At 39.2% G+C, this 22112-nt stretch overlaps 1 protein-coding gene across 1 annotated transcript; it reads right to left on the minus strand.

Moving 5' to 3' along the window:
* Nucleotides 1–1667: 1667 nt before the first annotated feature.
* DNA2 (DNA replication helicase/nuclease 2) lies at nucleotides 1668–20922 on the minus strand. The gene is made up of 21 exons (XM_058842064.1): nucleotides 20853–20922; nucleotides 19945–20124; nucleotides 19369–19552; nucleotides 17890–18035; nucleotides 16248–16373; nucleotides 15252–15471; nucleotides 14078–14195; nucleotides 13618–13783; nucleotides 12224–12418; nucleotides 11806–12036; nucleotides 11130–11246; nucleotides 10916–11025; nucleotides 9755–9864; nucleotides 8956–9180; nucleotides 7682–7875; nucleotides 7489–7578; nucleotides 7203–7395; nucleotides 4517–4606; nucleotides 3688–3870; nucleotides 3446–3594; nucleotides 1668–2841 (listed from the first exon to the last, which is right to left on the minus strand). The coding sequence occupies exons 1-21, from the start codon at nucleotides 20861–20863 to the stop codon at nucleotides 2787–2789; spliced, it is 3093 nt and encodes a 1030-aa protein (XP_058698047.1). The 5' UTR covers nucleotides 20864–20922; the 3' UTR covers nucleotides 1668–2786.
* Nucleotides 20923–22112: the final 1190 nt, after the last annotated feature.

Consider the following 22112-nt stretch of genomic DNA (forward strand, 5'->3'; position numbering starts at 1 on the left):
GCCCCCGGCCCCATCGGGACTGCGCCACCGCCCCCGGCCCCATCGGGACAGCGCCACCGCCCCCGGCCCTATCGCGACAGCAGCGCCGCCGCCCCCCGGCCCTATCGCGACAGCAGCGCCACCGCCCCCGGCCCCATCGGGACAGCAGCGCCGCTGCCCCCGGCCCTATCGCGACAGCACCGCCGCCGGGAGAGCGGCATCGGCCACAGGGTAAGAGCGCCAGGGCAGCCTTGGGCGCAGGAAGCCTCGGACAATCAAGCTTGAGAGTTTCTGCCCTTCTCTTGTGACATCAAGCTTCCCTAGCATTTATTCCAAGTAATAATTTTGTAGCATTGGATAACACGTATCAGAATAAATAATGTTGTTCTAGAAAAATCTGTGGGTTTAGTACCTTCAAAGGTAACATGCTGGGTATCAAAATCAGTATTTTAAAAAAAACAAATAAACAAACAAATGCTTTTTGGGGTTTAATTTTGAAAAGCCCTAGAATGTGAATCTGGCTAGAAAAAGCTGTTTATCACCAAGCATGTTTATCACGTCCAGATGGGGTGTCAGCTGATGCTTACTGCAGCCTAACCACCACGATATGCTTTGCTTCATAATTATTCTTTCCTCTCACCTTTTTGGGCAAGGTTAACCAGCAACCTGTAAAATAAAGAGGTGTTTTTTACCTTGCCCAGCTTCAGAGACTGCACAAAACAGCACCAAGGGTGTCACTGCCTGGGCCTGCAAGGAAGGACCAAAGCACAGGGGCGACAGAGGGACAGAACACAGCCCATGGTGACAGGGACACTTCTTACAGCCACTTCTTGTATCCATTTCCAGCTCTTACAAGGAAAAAGGAACCTATACATTTAAACATGAAACAATTCTAAAATAGTCACACCCTGATCCTGCTAGTCTGGCATAAAACAACTTCCTTTTTGGGTTTTTTTTTTCATTTTTGGGAATCCCAGGAACGCATAACACAGTAGGCATGCATCTGCATGTTCTCCAGCAGCATCAACAGCTGCTTCTGCATGAGGAAGCTGTTTTAAAGGCAGCACTCAGAAAAAGTGACCCTTTGCTGCTAGAAGATACTTGCTATGTATATTCACTGAAACACAGAGTGGTTTAGAGAATCACATCTCAGTCTTGAGACTACCAGAGCAAAACATGGTTTCATCTGTAGACTGCTGCTCAGTCTAAATTCTACCACTTGACAAGAAGGAAGGATGCATTTTGTAAGTGGATAAGGAAATGTTCTTGTGTTTGTTTCTCATGGAACTTCATGATGGGATGGCAATACCTCTAATTATTTATTAAGTTTTTAATAGCATGCAGACCATTTCCTGGATAAGCATTACTTGGTCTAAGAAAACAGATTAGCCAACTCTTAAGAGCTTTCTACACATAGATCCTAAACACAGAAAGAAATTCTCTTCTAGAAAAGTGCTCTGATATCATTACTATAATAAAGAGCATATTTTACCCTATTTTTTTCATCTTTTGAAAGACCCAGAGCACAGGTGCAGTTGATGAAGCTTGTATTTTCACCTGAAAAAGGAGGATATCCTGTCAACTTTTCAAATTATTGCTGTACTGTTCTAAATATTTGTCTTGCATAAAGCGAAGTATTAACAAAATATAGACAACTTTAATGAAACCAACAGCAAACTTTTATTATTTCCAACATTACAAAAAGTTAGGGAGCAGTTTAAAAGAGAGCAAATGCTCACATTTAACAAGTTTGTCTGCAACTGTATTCACACAGCTACTTGACATTGATCCAAGAGAAAACAAATGCTAATGATTCCGAAGAATCAAAAAAATTGATGTTTCCACCAGCAACCTTGGGAAGAAACTTCTCAGTCTCTTCAGTCTAGAATATGAGGTAGCATAAAGAAACTAACACAGATCTCTCAAGCAAAAGGTGTTTATATACCATCATCTTTAAAAAAATAGAACCTGAGCACGTAAACTTCTTAGTCAGCAAGCTGCATGTCTTTTTTTGCATCCTGGGAAATTTTATGTTTTGAAGACTTACAGATCAGACAAACTGAAAACAAAAGTTCTACTATGAAGCATTTCCCTCCAGATTTATCTGCTGAACACATTAGTTAATAACAGGGGATTAAGTGAATCAGCATCACATTTCTCCCTGATGTATGCAAAATCAAGAGATTAGAAATGTCATCAAGGGATCTTCACATGAGACATTAATTACATTATGTATATAAATATAAAAGGCCTCACCATTTTTAAAAGCAGGAGTAGACTTCAAAGGACAACGTGAGGCTTTGAAGAAGAGGGAGAAGTTTTTTACTATTTTTTTTTTCTAGACAGCACCTTAATTAGGAATGGAATTCCTAACAAATGGAATTACTGTATGTAAACTACATTTTCAACTTTTTAAAACCAAACTGAGCCCAGAGAGCTGTGACTCAATACAACACTGGTTTACATTCCCTTCCTCTTCAAGTGTTTCCCCACTCACTTCTGCAGGTGACTCTTCATCAAGGTAAAAGAGAATATAGCAATATCCAGTAATGGAAGGACCAGAGTGCTTCATATTTCTGGTTTGTCACAAGTAAGCTGGGTGCTTTAGTACTATAACCATCAGCTTTTTCAAGAAATGTCTGTTATTTTCCTGAAAGGAAACTTCCAAATAATTGAAAGCTTCCTGTTTTGGCTGCCTCCAGACCAAACAGTGCACAGCAGCACTAATACCCCTATTACCAGTTATTTTCATTAAACAACAGCAGAAGAAAAGATACAAAGGCCTGTAAAACTTTCCATCTTCACACTCATAAGATGTTACACTTGTGGATACTTTCATGAGCCCCAACTGGAAGATTCAAGATGTAGCAAGTTAAGGAAGCATTTTGACAACGTTTTTCTTTCACAAAACCTGTTTGAATATGCATTGGTGTTTAAAAAGAAAGCAGCTAACAAGGTTTTTTCCCATTTAAATAGGAGATGGAAACAGCAATTGCTAAAGCTTATTCAGTACAATGCCAGAGAGGAAGAAAAAATTACCAATGTCATCTGAAAGTGACACTATTTTCCTTTCCACTGAGATTATTTATGAAGCAGATATGTTAAGTGGAAGAAAGCAATCACACTGAAGTTGAGATGCCAAAAAACTTGAAATGATCACAGGAAAAAATGCAAAAGCATTCAAAATTAAAAATTCAGGCCTCAAAATCAAAGAATTATGTCAAAGGTGACTTACAAGTCAGCATTGACTTTTTCTGCTTTTGAAGACAGAGAAGGTTCTAAACCCATCCACTAGCTTGATCTCAAGTACACTTCTGGCAAATTTAATCAGCACATTTTGTGCTGTGTCGCTAACCACTGTCAAAAATGTGACCTAAATAATCAAAGAACTTCCCATTCTTACCTCAAATCTCAGGAAGCCAATCTTACATTTCCCCTTTCCCAAACTAGCATGGAGAAAAAGGATATCATTGCCTGGGACTGCAAATGGCAGAGGAGCTTCTCCAAGGGAGGATAGCAGCACAGGGATGGAACACAGCCCACCATGACCAGCTTGTGCTTGGCTCTCGTGATAGCAACATTCAGGCGGCGCCAGTCCTTCAGGAGGGTGCCAAGCTGCTGAATAAATGTCACTTGCTTTTATTTTTCCTACTTAATGCACATAAAGCTCTCATTTTCCAAAAACTGGAGTTTATTTGACCAACTTACGTTTTCATCGATACTGTTCCTAACAAAAGACACAATTATGATACTTTTGTCTCTTCCTTGGTATTTGTCAACCGTGTTAACTTCCACTCTGCTCTCCTTCCATTTTGCCATCAAATCAGTGATTGTTTTTAACTGATGTCTGTAGGGTGATATAATGCCAATGTCTGAGGGTTTACAGCCAGCCTGAATGAAGAAGAAACCGGAGAAAAAAATTGTGCAAAAAAATTTTTGCTAAATTAACAGCAGTTGGCTTGGGGAAACTCAGCACGGTCAGAAAGATTCTTCTAAATTTTTTGGTTTTTTTAAAACCAGTGCTGCAAGATATTATATCTACACTAATGGAACTGTAAGTGTATTAACTAAAGAAGATAGAAAACATCAGTTACTGCAAGCTCCCAAGCTTTGTCTTGACTTAGCACAAAGACAGATATCCTTGAAATCCTCATTTTTCTTTCTTCTTTAAACTGCAGGGTGAACACTCAGAGCTCCTGGTCTATACTACTCGTGAAGCTGACTGGATGAAACAAGGAACAAAGGCAAATCCTTTCCCTTCCCTCCCAAGGAAGTCGTCATCTCTTAAAAGAGTTTGGCACCCAGCTTTTGTTTTTGGCATCTCAGATCCAAGCAGGCAAGGGAGAGGGAAGGGAAAGCAGACCTCAGGCTCCCCACTACACTGACATGAAGCCAATCTTCAATTTATCCATAAGATTATCCCAATACATACAAGAACTACCCAATACATCAGTCACCACCACTAAAGCAATGTAAAAATGTAAAAATATTAGTTATGAATCTCTCCTTCCAAACCATGTAATAAAGAAAAAGATACCTTAATAAATAAGGATGTGAGGAAAAGCACTATTTTAGCTTCTGTCACATTGCTTATGCCGCCTTTTTCTGCACGTTCTGGTGCTGGGACCTTCAAAAATACAAACAGAAAATAATGACTTTTGCTGTATTTTGCTATATTCTGTCCCTAACTCACTGAGTCGTATGTGGATTTATACTAATGGTATTAATTAAAGAAACAAAGTTAAATGTTAAATTTTACCAAACAGAAGAGCCTGTACTGTGAATTAACTTCAGAATACTGCAAAATTTTACAAAAAAATATTGCAAAACAAATTGGAACAATTCCTCAAATGAGTTTCTAGCACTTGCTTGTCATCTTAAGAAGCTGCCAAAGCTTAATCCTCTGACTTTTGCAGTTCAGCATTATACATCATAAATCAAAAAACCCCAAAATTATATTGTCCTGCTGATAAGGTAAGAGAGAAATTGTATTTTACGTGGGACTTCTGCTTTAACGCTTTTCATACAACATTATTTACGGTGAATTTTCTTCATTCCAGGGCATAAAGGGTAATTTTTTTAAATGTTTGAAAGCCTGCATTTAAAGCTAAAGCAGGAACTATCCCAAATGGTAGTATTAAATTGAACTCCCAACCTTTAAATAAAGTAATCACTGAATTTACCATTTCTTAACTATTTACCTCCCATTCTCTACATCATGTATGAGCAAGGCCAATAAGCTCAAACTCTTGTCACTGTAATGTCACAGTTTTGTAATTTTTTCTCTTTGCTTGACTCTTGCCTTCTCTAAAGTTGAAGTAGCACCAAAAGCAATTAATGTGTGTTTGGAAGCCTCCAAACTCCATGTGCTCAAGTTCTCCTCAAGCAGAAGAACACCGTTTTACTGCACAGGTAATCTCTGACCACACTGGCATTAGTGTAGCTAAAAACAACATAAAAATAATTTTAGGAAAGAAGTTCTAAAAGTTGTGTCATGCTTATGGTAACACCTGCTTACATTTTTATTTCTCCTATTCCCATAGGACACCAGCAGAAACCAACAAAAACAACTTGGGCCTAGAAATTCTCAGGAGAGCTGCCCTAAAGCAAGGATTTCATTTTTCAAACAGCCAGCCCCAAGCTGTCAGAGAAGTGCAGACTGACACAGGGGTTGGCAGAAAAGAAACAAAGAGATTTCCGATTGCTGTCACAAACACGTTGCATTGTTAAACAGGGAACAGTAGAAGCTTTTTCCTCTTCTTTTTTTTTTAAAGCCAGCATAATAAATGTAAGCTTTTTAGTGGTGTTTTTTCCTCTTCCTTCTCTCTGTTGGTATCCCTCCCTCCCAAGTCTACTTCTTCATAAGCATTTCTTGGTTACACTATAAACAACACAGGGGGAAAAAACCCACTATGAGGTCAAAGGAAATAAATGATTTTGTTTGTTGTCATGTTCAGTGGGGTATTTTCCATTTCCCCCTTCATGACTACCACAATACATGGAGTTCTGACAGGAAGTCCAAAAGGATAAATGATATTATAGCCTCATGTCTCAACAGATCCAGAATATTTTGGAAATAAAAACTTTCCTCCTGGCTCTACAAAAAGGACAGCTGTCTTACACTTGAGATGAGCTTTCTAGGGGCAAAAAACCAAAATGGAACAGAAACTCTTTTTTTGTCATTAGCAATTTTGCTGTGATTACTAGACAAACAGCGTTTCAGCCAGATTCCTATTAACAGGCCTCTTCCCTGGGACCAACTGTCTGCTTCCCTGGGAATGGGACTGCAGCTGTCGAGGCATTCCTGGAAAATGTCTCTGTTTAGTTCAGACATTTTTAGAAATTTCTCTAAGTCATCACAGTAAACACTGCTTCTTTTTAGGTCATTGAAGAGATAAGAACTGTTGTAAAAAATATTAATTCTGCACAATGTCACAGAGAGCATAGAAACACTGGTGAGTTCTAACCAGGGTCAGCATAAAAGATCATCAATTGATATAATTATTGACAGAACACAGTACTGATAGGAATCAACACAAAACCTGTTAAGGACGGAGAAAGACTCAAATCATAATCCAATCTCTAATTACAGTACTAGAGACCACAAACAGGTACTAATTTATTGATCTTTTTCCTCATGCATTTCGACTCTTCCTCATTTTTCCTGCCACTCAGGTTCTTTGCAGAATTTTTATCCACACTAGAATTTTACTTTCCCAGCAAAATGTTGAGTCTCCATGAAAGGCCACACCTAAACCAATTTATTCATCCTTTATACTTCAATGTATAGAATGTCTGCAGAATTCCATGGAGAACTGCAGTTATTGCTGCCATGGGCACAAAGCTGTGACACCACTGACCCTTATGGAAATAAGGCCATTCCCTGGTTGTAAGGATATCCAGTACGGACACACACTTTGAGCTAGGCTTTACAGGAAAAACAAAGTTTCAAGTCCATTAAATACTTCTTGAAATAGTATCTAAATTCAAGTTTTCAGATGTTCTCAGATGCAATGTTTCCAGCAGCTGTTGTACCACCCCTGCTCAGCTCTGCCAACAATACCAACAATGTTTTTGTGTGCTGCACACTTCACCTAATCCTAGAAAAACACTTTCTGAAGTTCTCTGTTTTACCCTACCTAAGCTGAATGAAGTTTTACATGTTGACTGTGTTGAGAACTTGCCTCAAAATACAATGTTTGAAAGAGCATAATGAAATGTACCTTCTCTGTGTTCAGAAAACAGACAGGTGTGTCTGGATCAAGGACTTCTTTCAGCCATGTCTTGGAAGCATCCCCAAGGTCCAGTTTCAATTTCTTTAGGTTGGGCAAGTTAACAGTGGCATTTGACACCTTCTCTGAGCCACATTCCAGTTTGCCTTCATAAACCAGCATGTTACTCAATGACATAATCTTACTAAAGATTTAAAAAACAACAAAAGGCATAAAAAATCTCACCATTTCAATCCCACATTAAGAACACAATTTAATAAATAAACGTTGAAAGTACCTATTCATTCTGTATTGCACAGTTAATTGGACAACAGCATTTTGGTTTTGTTCCAGCCTTTTAAATAAGCTTTCACTCATGCCAAGATCTCTGTTACAACACAAAAACAAAAATCAAAATGTGTCAATCAGAACACTGCAAGAGCCTTCCCAGAATTTGTGACTAGTAATTGTCCAGCAACGTTTTATCTTACCTTGCTTCTGCATTCAGCACAAGTGGAGGCAGCTGCTGATGATCCCCCACCAGCACAAACCTTTTGGAGCAGAACAGTGGGCCCAGGCAGATGAGCTGGCTTATTTGGGAAGCTTCATCAACAATACAGAAGTCAAATTGCTTCTGAACGAAGATTGGGTGATTTACTCCCATGCAAGACGTTGCTACCACTGGCTGAAAATTGAAACACGCTTCAAGGATAAGGTACATTTTATATTCTTTAGCACTATGTTCTCCATATTAAAAGAAAAAATATTTCCCATTAATTTTAACTAAACTGTAAAATCACAGAAATCAAATTATTAATCCTCAAAATCAGACCAGCAGAACTTAGACATATATTGGCCTGACATATTCTTGCATCAATTGCAAGTGACAAACAAAACCAGCTTTAGAGCAGACTGCAGCAAACAACTTGTTCCTGTCATGTGTTCAAAATGATGCCAGGTTCTATTCATGGACAAGTCATGGAGTGTGCTGAAATGACTGCTGTGAAAAAATCAGGTGGTTTGGGGATTTTTTCAATACTGAAGAGAAGATAAAACAACAACAGCAGCACAGTTCTTCCCACTGCTCTGCTTACACTGCAACCCAAAATGACTAAAATAAGAAATGTTAGGTCATTCCCCTTATGACTCCAGTCATTCCCCTGCAATATTTATCAATAAAAAGTAAATGGCAGCTTTTGTGAAGTTGGCATTTACTCCAAGTACCATCAAACTTTATTCTTCCAGCAAATTTAATTTAAAGCTTCCACTGACTCATATGACCCAGCTCCCATTATGCATTAACATTCACACAGACAGCACTCATCTTTCAATCAAAAATTAGGGTTTGGCCAGTCAGCTCTGCAGCATTCCACTTCCTCTTCCCCATCTGCTGATTGTACTAATGGCACAAGGAGCACAAGTGGGAAGGAGACAGGGACAAACAGTAAATAATGCTAAAGGAGGCTGCAGCAGCCCATGCATGAGATCTCAGATAAAAGCACTGGAATCTTTGGGGCTTATTACTTACAATGATGAGTTACTTTGTGTGGACATAAACAAAGCTTCTCAACTTGCAGACTTAATGTAGGTCATTACTGGCTATAAAGAAATTGAAACAATGCAGAGGTTGAGTATCTCTTTCAGCTCAGATTTCTTACAGCAGTACACACCCTTGGGATGGGTTCCTTCTCTACAGCATCCAAACAAAATACTACTGTAATTAACTTTAATAATTTGTAGGGCTAACAAAAAACATTTTTCTCACCTGACTATTATAGACCTCTTCCAAATCTGTTACAGATTTAATTGATCTGGACCTGCAGATTTCTTCTTCTGTATATTTCTGAATATCTGGATGAACCTTCTGAGCTCGCCCCAAGCGCAAGAAACCAACTTTGAATTTGGCCAACTTGAGCAGGACATTGTCTACAGCCGTGTGTGTAAAACTGGTCAGAAGGACACTGAAGCCACAAGCAGAAAGAATTCTCACCTAATGAGTGGCAAAGGGAAAGAAAAGGAGAAGGTGTTAGGTCATCTGCAAGAATCAACCACCCCAGGTTTGATAAGGTGAGAAACACAAGGGGTTTTGGAGGGAGCCCATAACAAGCATGACTTGTTGTGCTTGCTAAGCATGATTTGCTGAAGACAGCAGCAGCTGTCTGCTCTCCAGCCTCCTCTTTCCCCACGAGCTGATGACAACTGGAAGCAGGATAATACTGCACACAGATTCAGCCCCACAGGTTCATACAATTTACAGTGGACTGGCTTTTCAAGGAGCCCCTCTTTTGAGCTATAACTCAGGATTTGAAGACTTGATGATATTTGGATCCAAAGAATTTTAACACTAAAGCATCACAGAAATGATTAAATATTACACTTCAATCTCCTCCCTCCCACATACATTCCTACACAACCAATAGACAATCCTACTCCACAAAATCCAATTTTAGTTCTACCAAATATAGGTTAAGCAAAAAGAAGTATGTTTTCTTCCTTGAAGTTATACAGATTCTAACCTCTAAATCTCACCAAAAAAATTAAACACCAAAGGTACATGATCTTACTAGAGCACATATTGTAGTCGTTTTTCCTGTCCCAGGCATACCCACAATAAGTGTGTAGTCTTTGGAAAGTAGCACTTGTTTCATTGCCTGTTTCTGAGGCTTATTTAGACCTTTCAGAAGAAAAAGCAAAATTAAATTACTACACTTCATCATAATTGTAATGATTACTAAAGTCAGGGCAAAATTATAATTTCCTCCTTCACTAAAGCCCTCAATAGAGACAGGAACTGAGCAAAATCTGTAGGTTCTAATGCAGATAGGACATTAAACACAATACACCAGATACGCAGTAAAGGGTCCATATAGCACTATAGTCCTCAGAGTAAGTCACTGAAGACATTTGTATTTTTAGACCTTTTGTGACTTTTTATTTGTAATATTGACCACCTCCATATGTTGTGCCTGGGCATTGGTGTTTGATCATACCCCTCTGACATTCAAACACACAGCTCACAGCAAGGGGTGATGAGTTGCACACACAGCAGCACGTTGTTTACAACAAACATTACAGCAGAGCTGGTTTGCCCCAGTCTGATGCAAACAAGCAGCATGTTTCAGCTATTTGGACTAAGCAAAGCTCAAGTAAAATAAGACTTCAAACTGAGTTTTTATAAAAAATTAAATTTGCTCTAAGAGAACTCAGTTAAATTTATGTTTTCACAGGCAACTCTGTCAGAGAAAAGGAAATATTTCCACCAAACACAAGATACTGCCTCATACCTAAACAAGTTTTCTTTTTAAATAAGTGCCACAAAGCATGACACCATAGAGCTGCCAACCAGTCAGCAAGAATGATTATACAAATGAATGTTCCCACCAAAGCCCATCTCCTTCCTTTCCCTCAAGCTCAGCTTCCCCCCAGCTGCCTCTGCTCATTCTTTCTGTAAAAGTTACAGAGGTAAACATATGCAACTGCGTGCTGCAGCCACTAACAAAAGTCAAATAAAGTTGTGAATAAGTATCTGATTAGGTCTTCCTGTGATTAAATGAGTCTTCAGCTAGTTGGAGGACATTCAAGGCAAGAACTTGGTTTTAATTTTTAAGCTGAAAACTGTCACTGGACCTCAAAGTAAGAAAAACTCCTTATGTTTAGCATGATAAAAACTTTGACCATAGAGACATACTACTAAGAAGAGTATTGGGAGAAAAGTCACTTTGTACCCTTTAAAATATTTGCAACAGTTTCCTTTGCTTCAGGAGGAAGGACAGAGCTCAAGTGCTGAATAAAATGCGGTTTCTGGAAGTCAATTATCAAGTTGCGGAGCCTTTCACTGTGGATAAAAAGAAGACAAAACTGAGTTACAATAAGAGTTACCAGCTGAGAAACTTTATCTGAAAATACTGAAAGCGTGAAATTAATTTGATTTTTTTATACCTGACTGGGGAATCTTTCATCAGTTTAGAAAGATTTTCAAAAGGGACTCCTTTACCAACATCTCCTTCATCATGATCCAGCCTAAATATGGTGTTTTTGGGGAGGTTTGACAAATTCCTGAAGGATGACAAGGACATGGATAAAATAATTTTGTTTACCAGATGCATGTTGAGTAAAGACTAATTACTACATGTTAAAAGATACCTGCCAGAGATCCCAGAGTAAAGCAATAGCCAATTGAAATACACAATTAACTGATCTAAAGAAATCATGATCCCAATGAGGGATAATAAAACACAAGCCAAATTTAAAGACAATATAGACTGAACAATGGAAGTTACTATTAACACAGTAATCACTGTATCCACATAGATTCATGCTAGAGATGTGAATAAATAGAGTTTAGATGTGCATTTATGCAAATAACCTTGTTAAATATATTGACCAAGTATCATATAAATATATATAAGAATATATAAATAATATATAAATATATATTGACCAAGTACTGACAGTTTCAATCAAGACAAGAGAATTTCTGAAGGGTTTTTTCCAATTTCCAAAGCCAGCAGGAAGAGTCAGGACATGTCACAGCTTTTTGGACACCTAGCAGCATCCTTCCTCAAGCCAGTGCCAGAGTGTTTGCAAACAGATATTTTTCTTTTTATCCTATTACCTGCCCAACAAACAGGAGACTTTTGTTCCACTGACTTCTCTAACATAGCCAGTAGCCAAACCAAGTAAACCCTTTTCCTCTCCACTCACAACCACTCGATCACCAACCAACAGGTTTGTTCCAGGTATGACACCATTTCTACGCTGGAAAAAATGTAGATACTGTCCCTCGGAAATTTCATGGACTTCATCAACTCTGATCATGTTTCCAACACAATCTCCAGCCTTCTCTCTGAAGGTATTTAAAAAAGAAATATTTTAATAATAAGATTCTCTCTGTAAGAGAGCTATTAAGAAAAAAACCCCCACAAGTTAAAAAAAACCACACCACCCACAACCAACTATCAAAACCAAAATACAAAACAAACAATAGGAAGGAAGGAAGCATCATTGGCATGAGTTTAGAAATTACACCTTACCTTTCCAAAGAAGGTATCAGCCATATATTTTTGTATCCCTTTTTATGCTCTCCACTTTGTAACTCCAAGGTTAACATCAGATACCAGAGGCTGAAATACTCTAAGTGGGAGGGTTTCAGGTGCTGGGTCTCTCTGTCAATGACAGGCACCATGGCAGGAGGAAAGGCCACGTTGGTCATCTTCTGCTCCACAGCTCTAGGAATAGAACCAACCACAGGAAAGGCTCAGCCTAGATCCTTTTTCACCTGCAGGTCCATATGTACATAACAACAATCCAATCTGGTATACTGTAGCATAGCAGAGAGATTAATTTATCATTACTTGAATAAAGTTGGATCTGTATCCTCTGTTCAGATGCATAATCTTATATGAGTAACTTCACATCAGCTCTATGATTTGGGAGGGCAGTAAGTTAATCAGAGACCAAATAAAGGCATTTCAAAGTTAGCAGCATATACATTACACTGTTGACCTTTTACTCCTTTTATTGCAACATACAAATATTATTTCGATATTTAGCTAAGCAATGGGGATTTAAGAGTTAATACACAAGCAAACATCAAGTCCATTTATTTCAAAACTAAGTATTAACAGACAGTATACCAAATCATGTATACAAAACATGAGACAGAAAAGCTTATTCAGAAGTAAATAGCTACCCAGCTATAATCCTGCTGCTGCAACAACTGAGTATTAGAAGCAGGATTTCACAGAAACATATCATGTATCCCCACAAAGCTCCCTCAACATACACTTTTACCCCTAGGATTTTAAAAACAAACAGGCATTCTATTTCCAGAAGACCACCCCAAAGGCTCTCCTGCTCTAACAGACTCACTTGATTTCTTCTATATACAATTTCGGTTGTTTTTTGTCCAGCATAGAGACTAAAACTTGTAACAGTTGCTAAAACAATTCAGTAACTTTGTGTGCAATTTTATCAAATATTTGCTCACTACTTCTCTTGAACAGGAGACTCAATAACACTTCAGCAGAGTAGTATCAATGTATCACTAGTGTAATATCCTACAGGGAAACAATCCTCTAGGGAGTGAACCTGAAAAAGCAGTTCTCCAGCCAGAAATCAAGCCCAAAGATTGCCTCTTTCAGGGAGCCGCAAGAATATGGCTTTTGAAGCAGATCTGTTATTGTCATCAAGTATTTTGTTGAGACTTATCTCAGATTTTGTCTTGCAGAAAGTGTACCTGAGCAAGTGTATTAAGTCTCTGAGATCAGGAGCTAAATGTTGTAGGGAAATCTGTGGAAGAGTCTTTTGGGGTGGAAAAGTCCTCAATATATACAAAACTGTCAACCACAAAAAAGAAATTATTATATCAAAAGATACAATTATTCAATCCCATTTAAAAACATTAGTCAAACTTTTTTTTTTTTACCTGCTGTAGAGAAAGCAGTTGTGCATTTGGGAGCAATATTTACATGCTTGACTGTCATCAATCACAGGAGGCAAAGCAGCAAGCTGTGAATTCTGCCTTCCCACCTCAGATTTATAAGTACTATGTGTTAAATAGAAGGCCACATGATTTCTTAACTTCATTAATTCTGTCAAGGAAAGAATAAATTAAGCTGATGTTTTTGTTTGTAACAATTTCTACCTCAAAAGTAATCAGCTATCAACTTTTTAGTCAGCTAAAAAGTTGATTGTTCACAAATAGCAAAGTCTTTGCACTGTATTAATAAAACAACTGAATTTTTAACATATGCTTAGTAACATTATAGCAAGTGAGTCATCCCCAGGTACGGCTATTTTCATAAGAGCAAACTTTACAGTTATAAAGAAATATTTTAGTAACATTTAAGAGAATTATGGTTTCCAGAGAAGGGGAACAACTTTACCTCTTCGGTCCATGCGAGCTCCAGAAACAGGATACATTGTACCAGTTTTTAGATAAAGAAGAAATCCAGCTTCAGGATCTACTCTCCGCTCTAAATTCAACAATGTGTACAGAATAACCTGAAAACATTATACATAAACTTATTCCAGTGTAGTCATTATGGTTTAACCCCAAGCAGCAACCACATAGCTGCTCACTCACTTCCCCACCCTTGTTGATGCTTGAGATAAAGACAGATTAAGAGGGAAAAGAAAAGCCACACATGCAAACAAAGCAAAACAAGGAATGAATTCACTGCTGCCCATGGTTGGGCAGGTGTTCAACCACCCCCAACAGAGCAGGGCCCATCACATGGAATGGTGCCTTGGGAAGGCAAAACTCCATCACTGCAAATGCCCCTCTTCCTTCTTTCCCCCAGCCTAGACAGTGAGCATGATGCCATTGCTCTGGAATATCCCTCTGCTCCTCTGTCCTGGCTGTGGCTCCTCACTTCCCATCGCTCCCATCTCCTCCCCAGCGTGGCCCTACAGGGAGCAGGAAAGGCCTTGGCTCTGTGTGAGCCCTGCTCAGCAATAACAGCAACATCTCTGTGTTACCAGCCTGTGCTCAGCACAAATCCAAAACACAGCCCACACTTATCTACTGTGAGGAAAACTATTGCTAACCCCAGTCAAAACCACAACAGTATTAAAACCAAAATACATTCTAAACTGTATTTAGTTCTTCCACGATTTATATGGCCAAACAGCCATTAATATCACAACTCTTCTAAAAGCTGTAAGCAGCAAGAACTTAACCAAGGATTTAAATTAAAAGGCATCTTTAAACTCTTATAACAAGGCTAACACCTCTCTAAATCAGGCCAGCTATATGGAAATACATATATCACTAGTTCCTGAAACAGTTTGCTTCAACCTAATATTTGAATGTAGTAAGAGGCTACAGAACAGACATTTCAGCATAAAAACTCAGGTGTGTTTGAAAGTGGTAAATGTACATACTTCCTACTACTCAGTTCACTTTCATTTTATACCAGCAGCTTCGGGTGTGCCAGGATGAGCCAATTTAGACTACATCACATACAAAGTGTTTCATATTCCTAAGACAAAATAAGTCACCTAACTGAAAAGCATACATAGCCACTGACAGTGAAATTAGACATTTGGTGTTTGTACCTGACTTCTGTGCTCTATGGAGTTTGATTCCTTGCCAGACTTGAGCTCTAAAGGCATTATCCGAGACTGTACTCCAGACTGGCTGTGGATTTTCACCCTGGCTGTAACATCAATCTTTCCCTTCAAACCAAACCTGGGAGACCAGATATTCTCCTCAATGTCCAAGATATCTACAATCTCTATCTTAGAAGAGACATCTTCTGGCTTTCCACCATTTGACCTAGGAAGAAAATTAAGCCAGGAGTTAACAATTCCCCTTAATTATTAATATTTAAACATATTATATATATAATATAGTTAGTTGCAACTAAATATATATATATATATATTTATAGCTTCCCATTAACAGAGGAAGCAACATATCAGAAACAAACTTCAGTTAGTTTTGCTATTCACCTAAAATGAAACTTTAGACTGTTTTTAATAGTTTTTGGTCTTTTCTCAATATATCTTACACTTGACAGTAGCATACAGGTTTTACTCAGACCTGCCATTTCACTGAAACTTTAACCTATTTCACTGAAACTTTAACCCTATAGGTACTACAACCAACAGCAAGAAGCCACAGACAAGAAGAGTTCAGCAGCAGTTGAGTAAAAGCACCATTTCACCAAAAAAAAAATTATAATTCAAGAATTCCATTTGATTAATAGTTTCACATTCTGATTTGTAGTCTTGCTCATAACTACAGTAACTCCTAGTTTAGTCAGCAACTCAAATATCCTTGCTCTTCTACTCACTAAAAGCTGTTTTTACCAGAGTTGTTCACAAGGATTTTAAGATTTGTGAGTCAGTTCATCCTCAGGCTTCATGTCTTGCCCAGTACTCACAGTGGCAGCTAAACATGCAGCATGAGGTCAATTCTAGGGTCACTGAGGCCATGAATTAGCCCCAAATCACCCAATAGATGTGCTTTAAGAAGTTCTAAAAATTTCAAGTGAACTAAACAAGATATAAAACATAGAATGGTTTAAACTTTTAATTCTGGCTTCTTACAGTTTTAGTTGCATTTTGTTTTGGTTTGCTGGATTGTGCATGAAGTCTTCTGCCCACTTGAAAAACGATGGTAAATATTCTTCTATTTCTTGCATGATTTGTGCTTGTTTCAGATTTAAGTGATACCTAAAAAAAAAAAAATTAAAAAGAAAGACATGGACATTAAGGAAGGAAAATGTTAAATCTGGGGCTGGTACTAAAGAGATTTTCCTTGAGTAGCAACAAGTTCATTGGAAGTAAATGTCAAGATTTATAAATATCTATGAACTGTAGATAATGAGAGTTTCAGAGAGGTTCAGCTCAATTCATTAAACTATTAACTGAACATCTATTACAAGAGATACACTATACCAAAATATCCATTTCTTATGTAACCTGTGAAACAACAGGTACAGCACAGTGAGAGCATCAGCCTGGCAGATGTGATGAACCAAAATTAACAGTTTGACTGCAGGAAAGGAGTACCAGACCCATGCACTTAAAAATGGCTATTCATACAATTCATGCAGTATTGAAAAAAAAAATTAATAAAATGAAAAGACCATTTGCTTTTAGTCTGGATATCCTCATCTGCTCCTTACATGCATTTTGACAGAACATGACACACAATCTAATCATGTGGCATTAGATAATTCTGGCAATCACTGCAAATAATGTCATTATTCAACAGGAACAGAGAAATACAAGTGGATTTTGCACAAAAAGGTTCATAAGAGTGCAAATGACCACAGGCAGCAGATTTAAGCAACTTATTTTTCAATCCCCACAAACAGTAGCCTACATATGCAAAAAAGGAATTGCAAATTACCAGTTTCACAGAGACCCAGAGGGACATAAAGGCCTTAGCAGACACAATTCAAAATATTATTTTATCATTATAATAATCATTATCTTCATAACAGAACTAAGAGTAATAAATCTTGCCACTACAACTTTAACTTCTGACTCATCTGGGACTAACAGATACTGACATTACCCAACACACAATTTAAAACAGTGTAGATATAATGATCTTTAATTTAAATTTTTTAATTATTTTAATTTAAATGAGTAGAACTGTATTTTAATCAAGTCTGCAGTAGAATGTTAAAACGGAAAGCCATTCATCTTCCCATTTTCTAATGGAAATATTATTTGTTTGGCTAGCATTTCCATCAGCTTTGCTGAGAAAATTAGGTAAATCTCTTCTAGCAACTGAGCCTTTAAGTAACCTGAAAAAGATATGAAATTATCAGACATTCAGCTCTTGGTCAGTCACAAGGTTCTAGGTTCATTGCTGATGATCATAATTAACCATTTGTCTCACTCAAATCAGCTGTGGGAGATGCCTGGAAATCTTACAGACACAAACACTGCAACCTGCTTGGCCTGAAAGTAAAATAAACCCTGACACATAGTTACTCTAAAAGACTAACTCAGATCTATAGAAGTAGCTCAGCAGGGAAGGCAAATAAAATTAAGTTATCAAGTGGGGAATTATCTTACTAAAACATCCCAAATTTCCAATAAGCAAAGTCATTTTGCAGAATGATAATCTCTCCTGATACCAGTGCTACATTTTTTTAAGTATAGCTTAATCTGCTGGTTCAAAGTGTTCCTGCCCTGTCCTCCAAACATAAAAGCCAGCTGTAATGCTACTTACATTTCTTTGAGATACTTTTGTCCATACACAATTTTATTTGCTAGTTCTTGTACCTTTTCTTGGGTCAAGTTATTGGTTACAGATTGCTGGAAAATGTCATGAAGAATTGTACCGACGAGCATTTGGCGCGAACCCGACTCGGAGCCCTGCAACAGATGTTATCACACATGAAGATTTATGTCCATTTCATGCCAACTTCTCTGGAAAATTTCTGGATTTTATTTGCTGCACATCACGGCCTGCACTTATTTAACTACAAGATCATGACATCTTTCAACTCAGTAATGATAATCTAGTCAAACCTGCCTGTGAAAGCAGCTGAATTGAAATGGGTCTCTCCTACTGCTTTATGTGTCACATTTATCCCAACCCTGACAATGTTAGGATACAATCCCTATGTGATTGGCAGGTGAGAAACAAAAGCACAGATTAAAATGAATTTTGAGAAAGTTTTGCCTGTGGGCATTTCCTAATGCAAACACATACCTTTACAATCTTACACATATTTCTTGCATGAAGCAGTTTCCTGTCTGTTACTAGCTCACAGGAAAATCATTCCATGTATCACCAACATGGCTCAGAAACCCATCAGCAGGGCTGGGCTCTGGAGACTCACAAGAACTGAAAGTGGTAGTAAACAACCTTTACAGAAGTCACCACCAAACAACTGGAAACCTAAACATTGTGGTATTATGGATCTCTTACAGAACAGACACTTGTGGATTGCACTCACAACAGGGGGATGGTGTTATCCCAGTCAGGACCCTGTGCATTGTCACAATTATTTTATTCCCCTTACTCCTCTAATAAAGGGTTGAATACCATTTAATAGTCTTAATCTCCTGTACTTAATTTTCTTGTTCCAGTCACAGGGTCCCACCCAGGCTGTTTGCCACTCCTTATTTATTGGGATTTGTATTCCTATCATGTCTGGAAATTTTCATCAGTTGAAAGTGGCAGCTGTTGCTTTTCTGATTATCAGCATATTTCTCATGTATCAGCAAGGATAGTACCACAAGAAACTTCTACTCTTTCCAAGATCCAGCAGCTGGATTCAGATTCTGGATTTAGCCAACACAAATTATTAACTGAACTTGCTAAGCTTTTCAGAAGCTCTTAACTTGGCCCAGTGTGGTTATGTTTTCATGTGGATGGCAAGAGGCACATCCCTCACAAAGGATTCATATCCATGCAAAATGTGGCAAGAGATTATCAAAAAAATTAACAGAGTTATAAGAGGAAAGACCAGTTTGTTAGCCCAGTAGCTGTATTAAAAAAGTACTGCATTATTTCAGGTGAAATTCTCAAAAAAAAGCAAGAGAAGCTCAACCTGATACAGCTTTCATCCCAAATTAGTCTGTGTTGTAAACATAATGAATTGCTAATAATGACATTTTGCATTCACAGCCAGATTTAATAAGCTAACCCACCAGTCTGAGTGGAACAGTAACTCACTGACAGTCTGGAATCACCACTTACCCTGAAACGTTCACTCAGCACTGCCCTTCTCATACAGCGAATGCTGTTTGAGATCGTAGTGCCCGAGAGCAGCAGGTCTGGGTACAGGACCAGGTATCCACACTGGGCATTTATCAGCCAGGTGCCAGAGCTGCACTCCCCCTCTAAATGAACAATGTCCCCTGGAACAACCGGCACAGACTCCCTGCAAGTCACAGACACAATCATTTATAAGCAACAGACACAATGTATAAGAAATAGCATATTAACAGAGCAGATTCAACACTCTTTGAAATATTGGGTTTTTTTAAGAAGTTGACCTAAAGAAATCCTGAAAGTGAATAAAGGCATTTTTCACAATGACAAAACTGCAAGGAAGCAATACCCACTCAAGACATGTTACCTGACATCAGGTCTCTCAAGATGATATCCATTATGCTAGCATACTGATAATATTACATTAAACAAAGATTGTTTCAGGATCCCGTACCACTTTTAAGGCCGCAAAACTCAACTCAAAGACAACACAAAGAAAATTGAGTTAATATTCCAGTATTTCATTCTCTTTTCAAGCATCTATGTATCGGTATGAATTACCAGCCATTCCTAAGAATGCACAGTTCTGTATCTTCCAGCGAGGGAGATGCTGTAATTGTCAGGTGTTTCTCAGGGTCACTTCCATTCCTCTGTACCACATTGACTTCCAGAACACGGTATCTGTTGTTCAGCCCATTCCTGAGGATTGTATCGGGCGAGTCAGCCACTTTCTTCTGAAAACTGAAGCAGCAGTTAATTACAAAGACAGAACACCACACTATTTGAAAATAGCCAACCTACATACAAAAAGAGGGAAAGCTTCAAATACAAACCAAATTTTACTCCCCTTCAATTTTTATAAATACTTTGTTTGCTTTTCTTTTTTTTTTAGTTCTGTACAGGCAGAGTGTAGGAAATCTCTATAAATACTAAGCAACTTGCTATTACAGTTAGTGCTTCATTTTTGTGTCCACGTGTCCGTAAGCACTTATAAACCGGTTATAACTATACTGCAAACCCTGTGCTTGTGAGAAAGCTTATATCTCCCTGTACGCATGAACCCCCACAGTCACACAAACACCTCCAACACGGAGCAGTGAACTTTTTTTACCCATTACCCGAAGCTGATTAGAAAAAAGACGTTCAAGGCTCAGTTTCCAGTAGCCAAAACAGGAGATAGAGCGGCCAAACCTGCCGCTCTCCTATCTCCGAGCGATGCCTGGGGGAGCTGCAGGGGGAGCGGGGCAGGGCCCACGCCGGGCCCCCACAGGCGGCTTCCCCTCACCGCTTATCCCCGCCAGTCCCGAGCGCTTCCCACCTCTCGCCCATGCCCGGGGAAGGCCGGTGCCGCCGCGGCAGCCCTCAGAACCTCATCCCGCCTTCCCGCGCCCTGAGCGGCTTTAAAGTTCGAACTCCCCGCGCTCCCGGCCGTCCCCGCCCAGCTGTGGTTCCCGGCACTCGGCCGCTACCTCTCGGCCATGGGCAGGTCCCGTGCGGCGCTCGGCACGGCTCGGCTCGGATTGACTCGGCTCGGTTCGGCTCGGCCCGGGTTGACTCGGCTCGGTTCAGCTCCGCTCGGCTTGACTCGGCTCGGCCCGCGCGCAGCCCGCTCAGCGCGGCCAATGGGAGGCGGCGGTTCCCGCGCGCGCGGCTCCTCGCGCCGCCGCTCGCAGAGGGGCGGGGTCCGCGCCGTGAGGGAGCGTGAGGGGCGGCGGGTCCAGAGCCGACTCCCTCGCAGCCGTGCCCGCCCTTAATTTCCACTTTGGCACCCCCGACCTCGCTTCTGCGGCTGGGGTGGTGGTAACAGGGTAAAATATTAGACGTGCCTTCCGCTCCCAATTCGCTTATGGGCCAATCTGAGCCCGAGAGTTCAACTTCTCCCCTCACAAAGATGCGCGCTCGCTGGCCTGAGATGATATTGAAGCTTCAGATACACAGGTTTCACGCCGCTGCAAAAAGGACAGTTTGGGCCCATGGTTAGATAGCCCAACAGAAGGAGCAAGTTCAAATTGATGATATTTAACAGGTGAGAACATTCTTAAATTAGTCCTTTCAGTTTTCTTTGAGATAGTCCTGAAATACATGCAGTAAACTACATTAATGTTGCTTCCCGTTGCAACATTGTTCTCTAAGAGAAGCTTAATTATCATTTAATTGTTACTTGTTGATATTATTAAATGCAGACATGATGTGGTGCAATATTAAGAGGTTACATAAATTCTTTGAACACTTGCTAAACCTGTGTACTGTAGTCTACTTCATGTTGCCTATATACCTCCCATACACCAGAAAAGAAATATCTCAACAGAATGTTTATGAAATACAAAATACACTTTAAATATCTTTCTGAAGTTATCTAAAATGCAACCAGTCTGAGGAATCTCTAGGGAGAAAGTTGGACAAGTGTTCTGAGACCAGAGGTTGTGAAAAATGTTTGCAGTTTTAAGATACATCAGCATTCTCCAAGTATAACTGTGTAAATTCAGGAAATTAGTATTAAAACACTTTCAGACACTGTTAAATTTTATTTTGAAAAACTAATTCTGAAAATACAGCAAAGTTCCATCAAATAGGTGTGTTTTTCACATTCAATACCAGACTCAAATCTGGTAAAAAGTGAAGACACTTTTTATTTTTATGTTCTCTTCCTCTCAGGCATGAACATGCTGGGTTCTGCTTTATTCTGCATAAACTGATTAACTTAGCATGATGCTCCTCAAATCTATCCC

This window comes from Poecile atricapillus, chromosome 6 (genome assembly GCF_030490865.1).
Source record: "Poecile atricapillus isolate bPoeAtr1 chromosome 6, bPoeAtr1.hap1, whole genome shotgun sequence".
NCBI lineage: Eukaryota > Metazoa > Chordata > Aves > Passeriformes > Paridae > Poecile > Poecile atricapillus.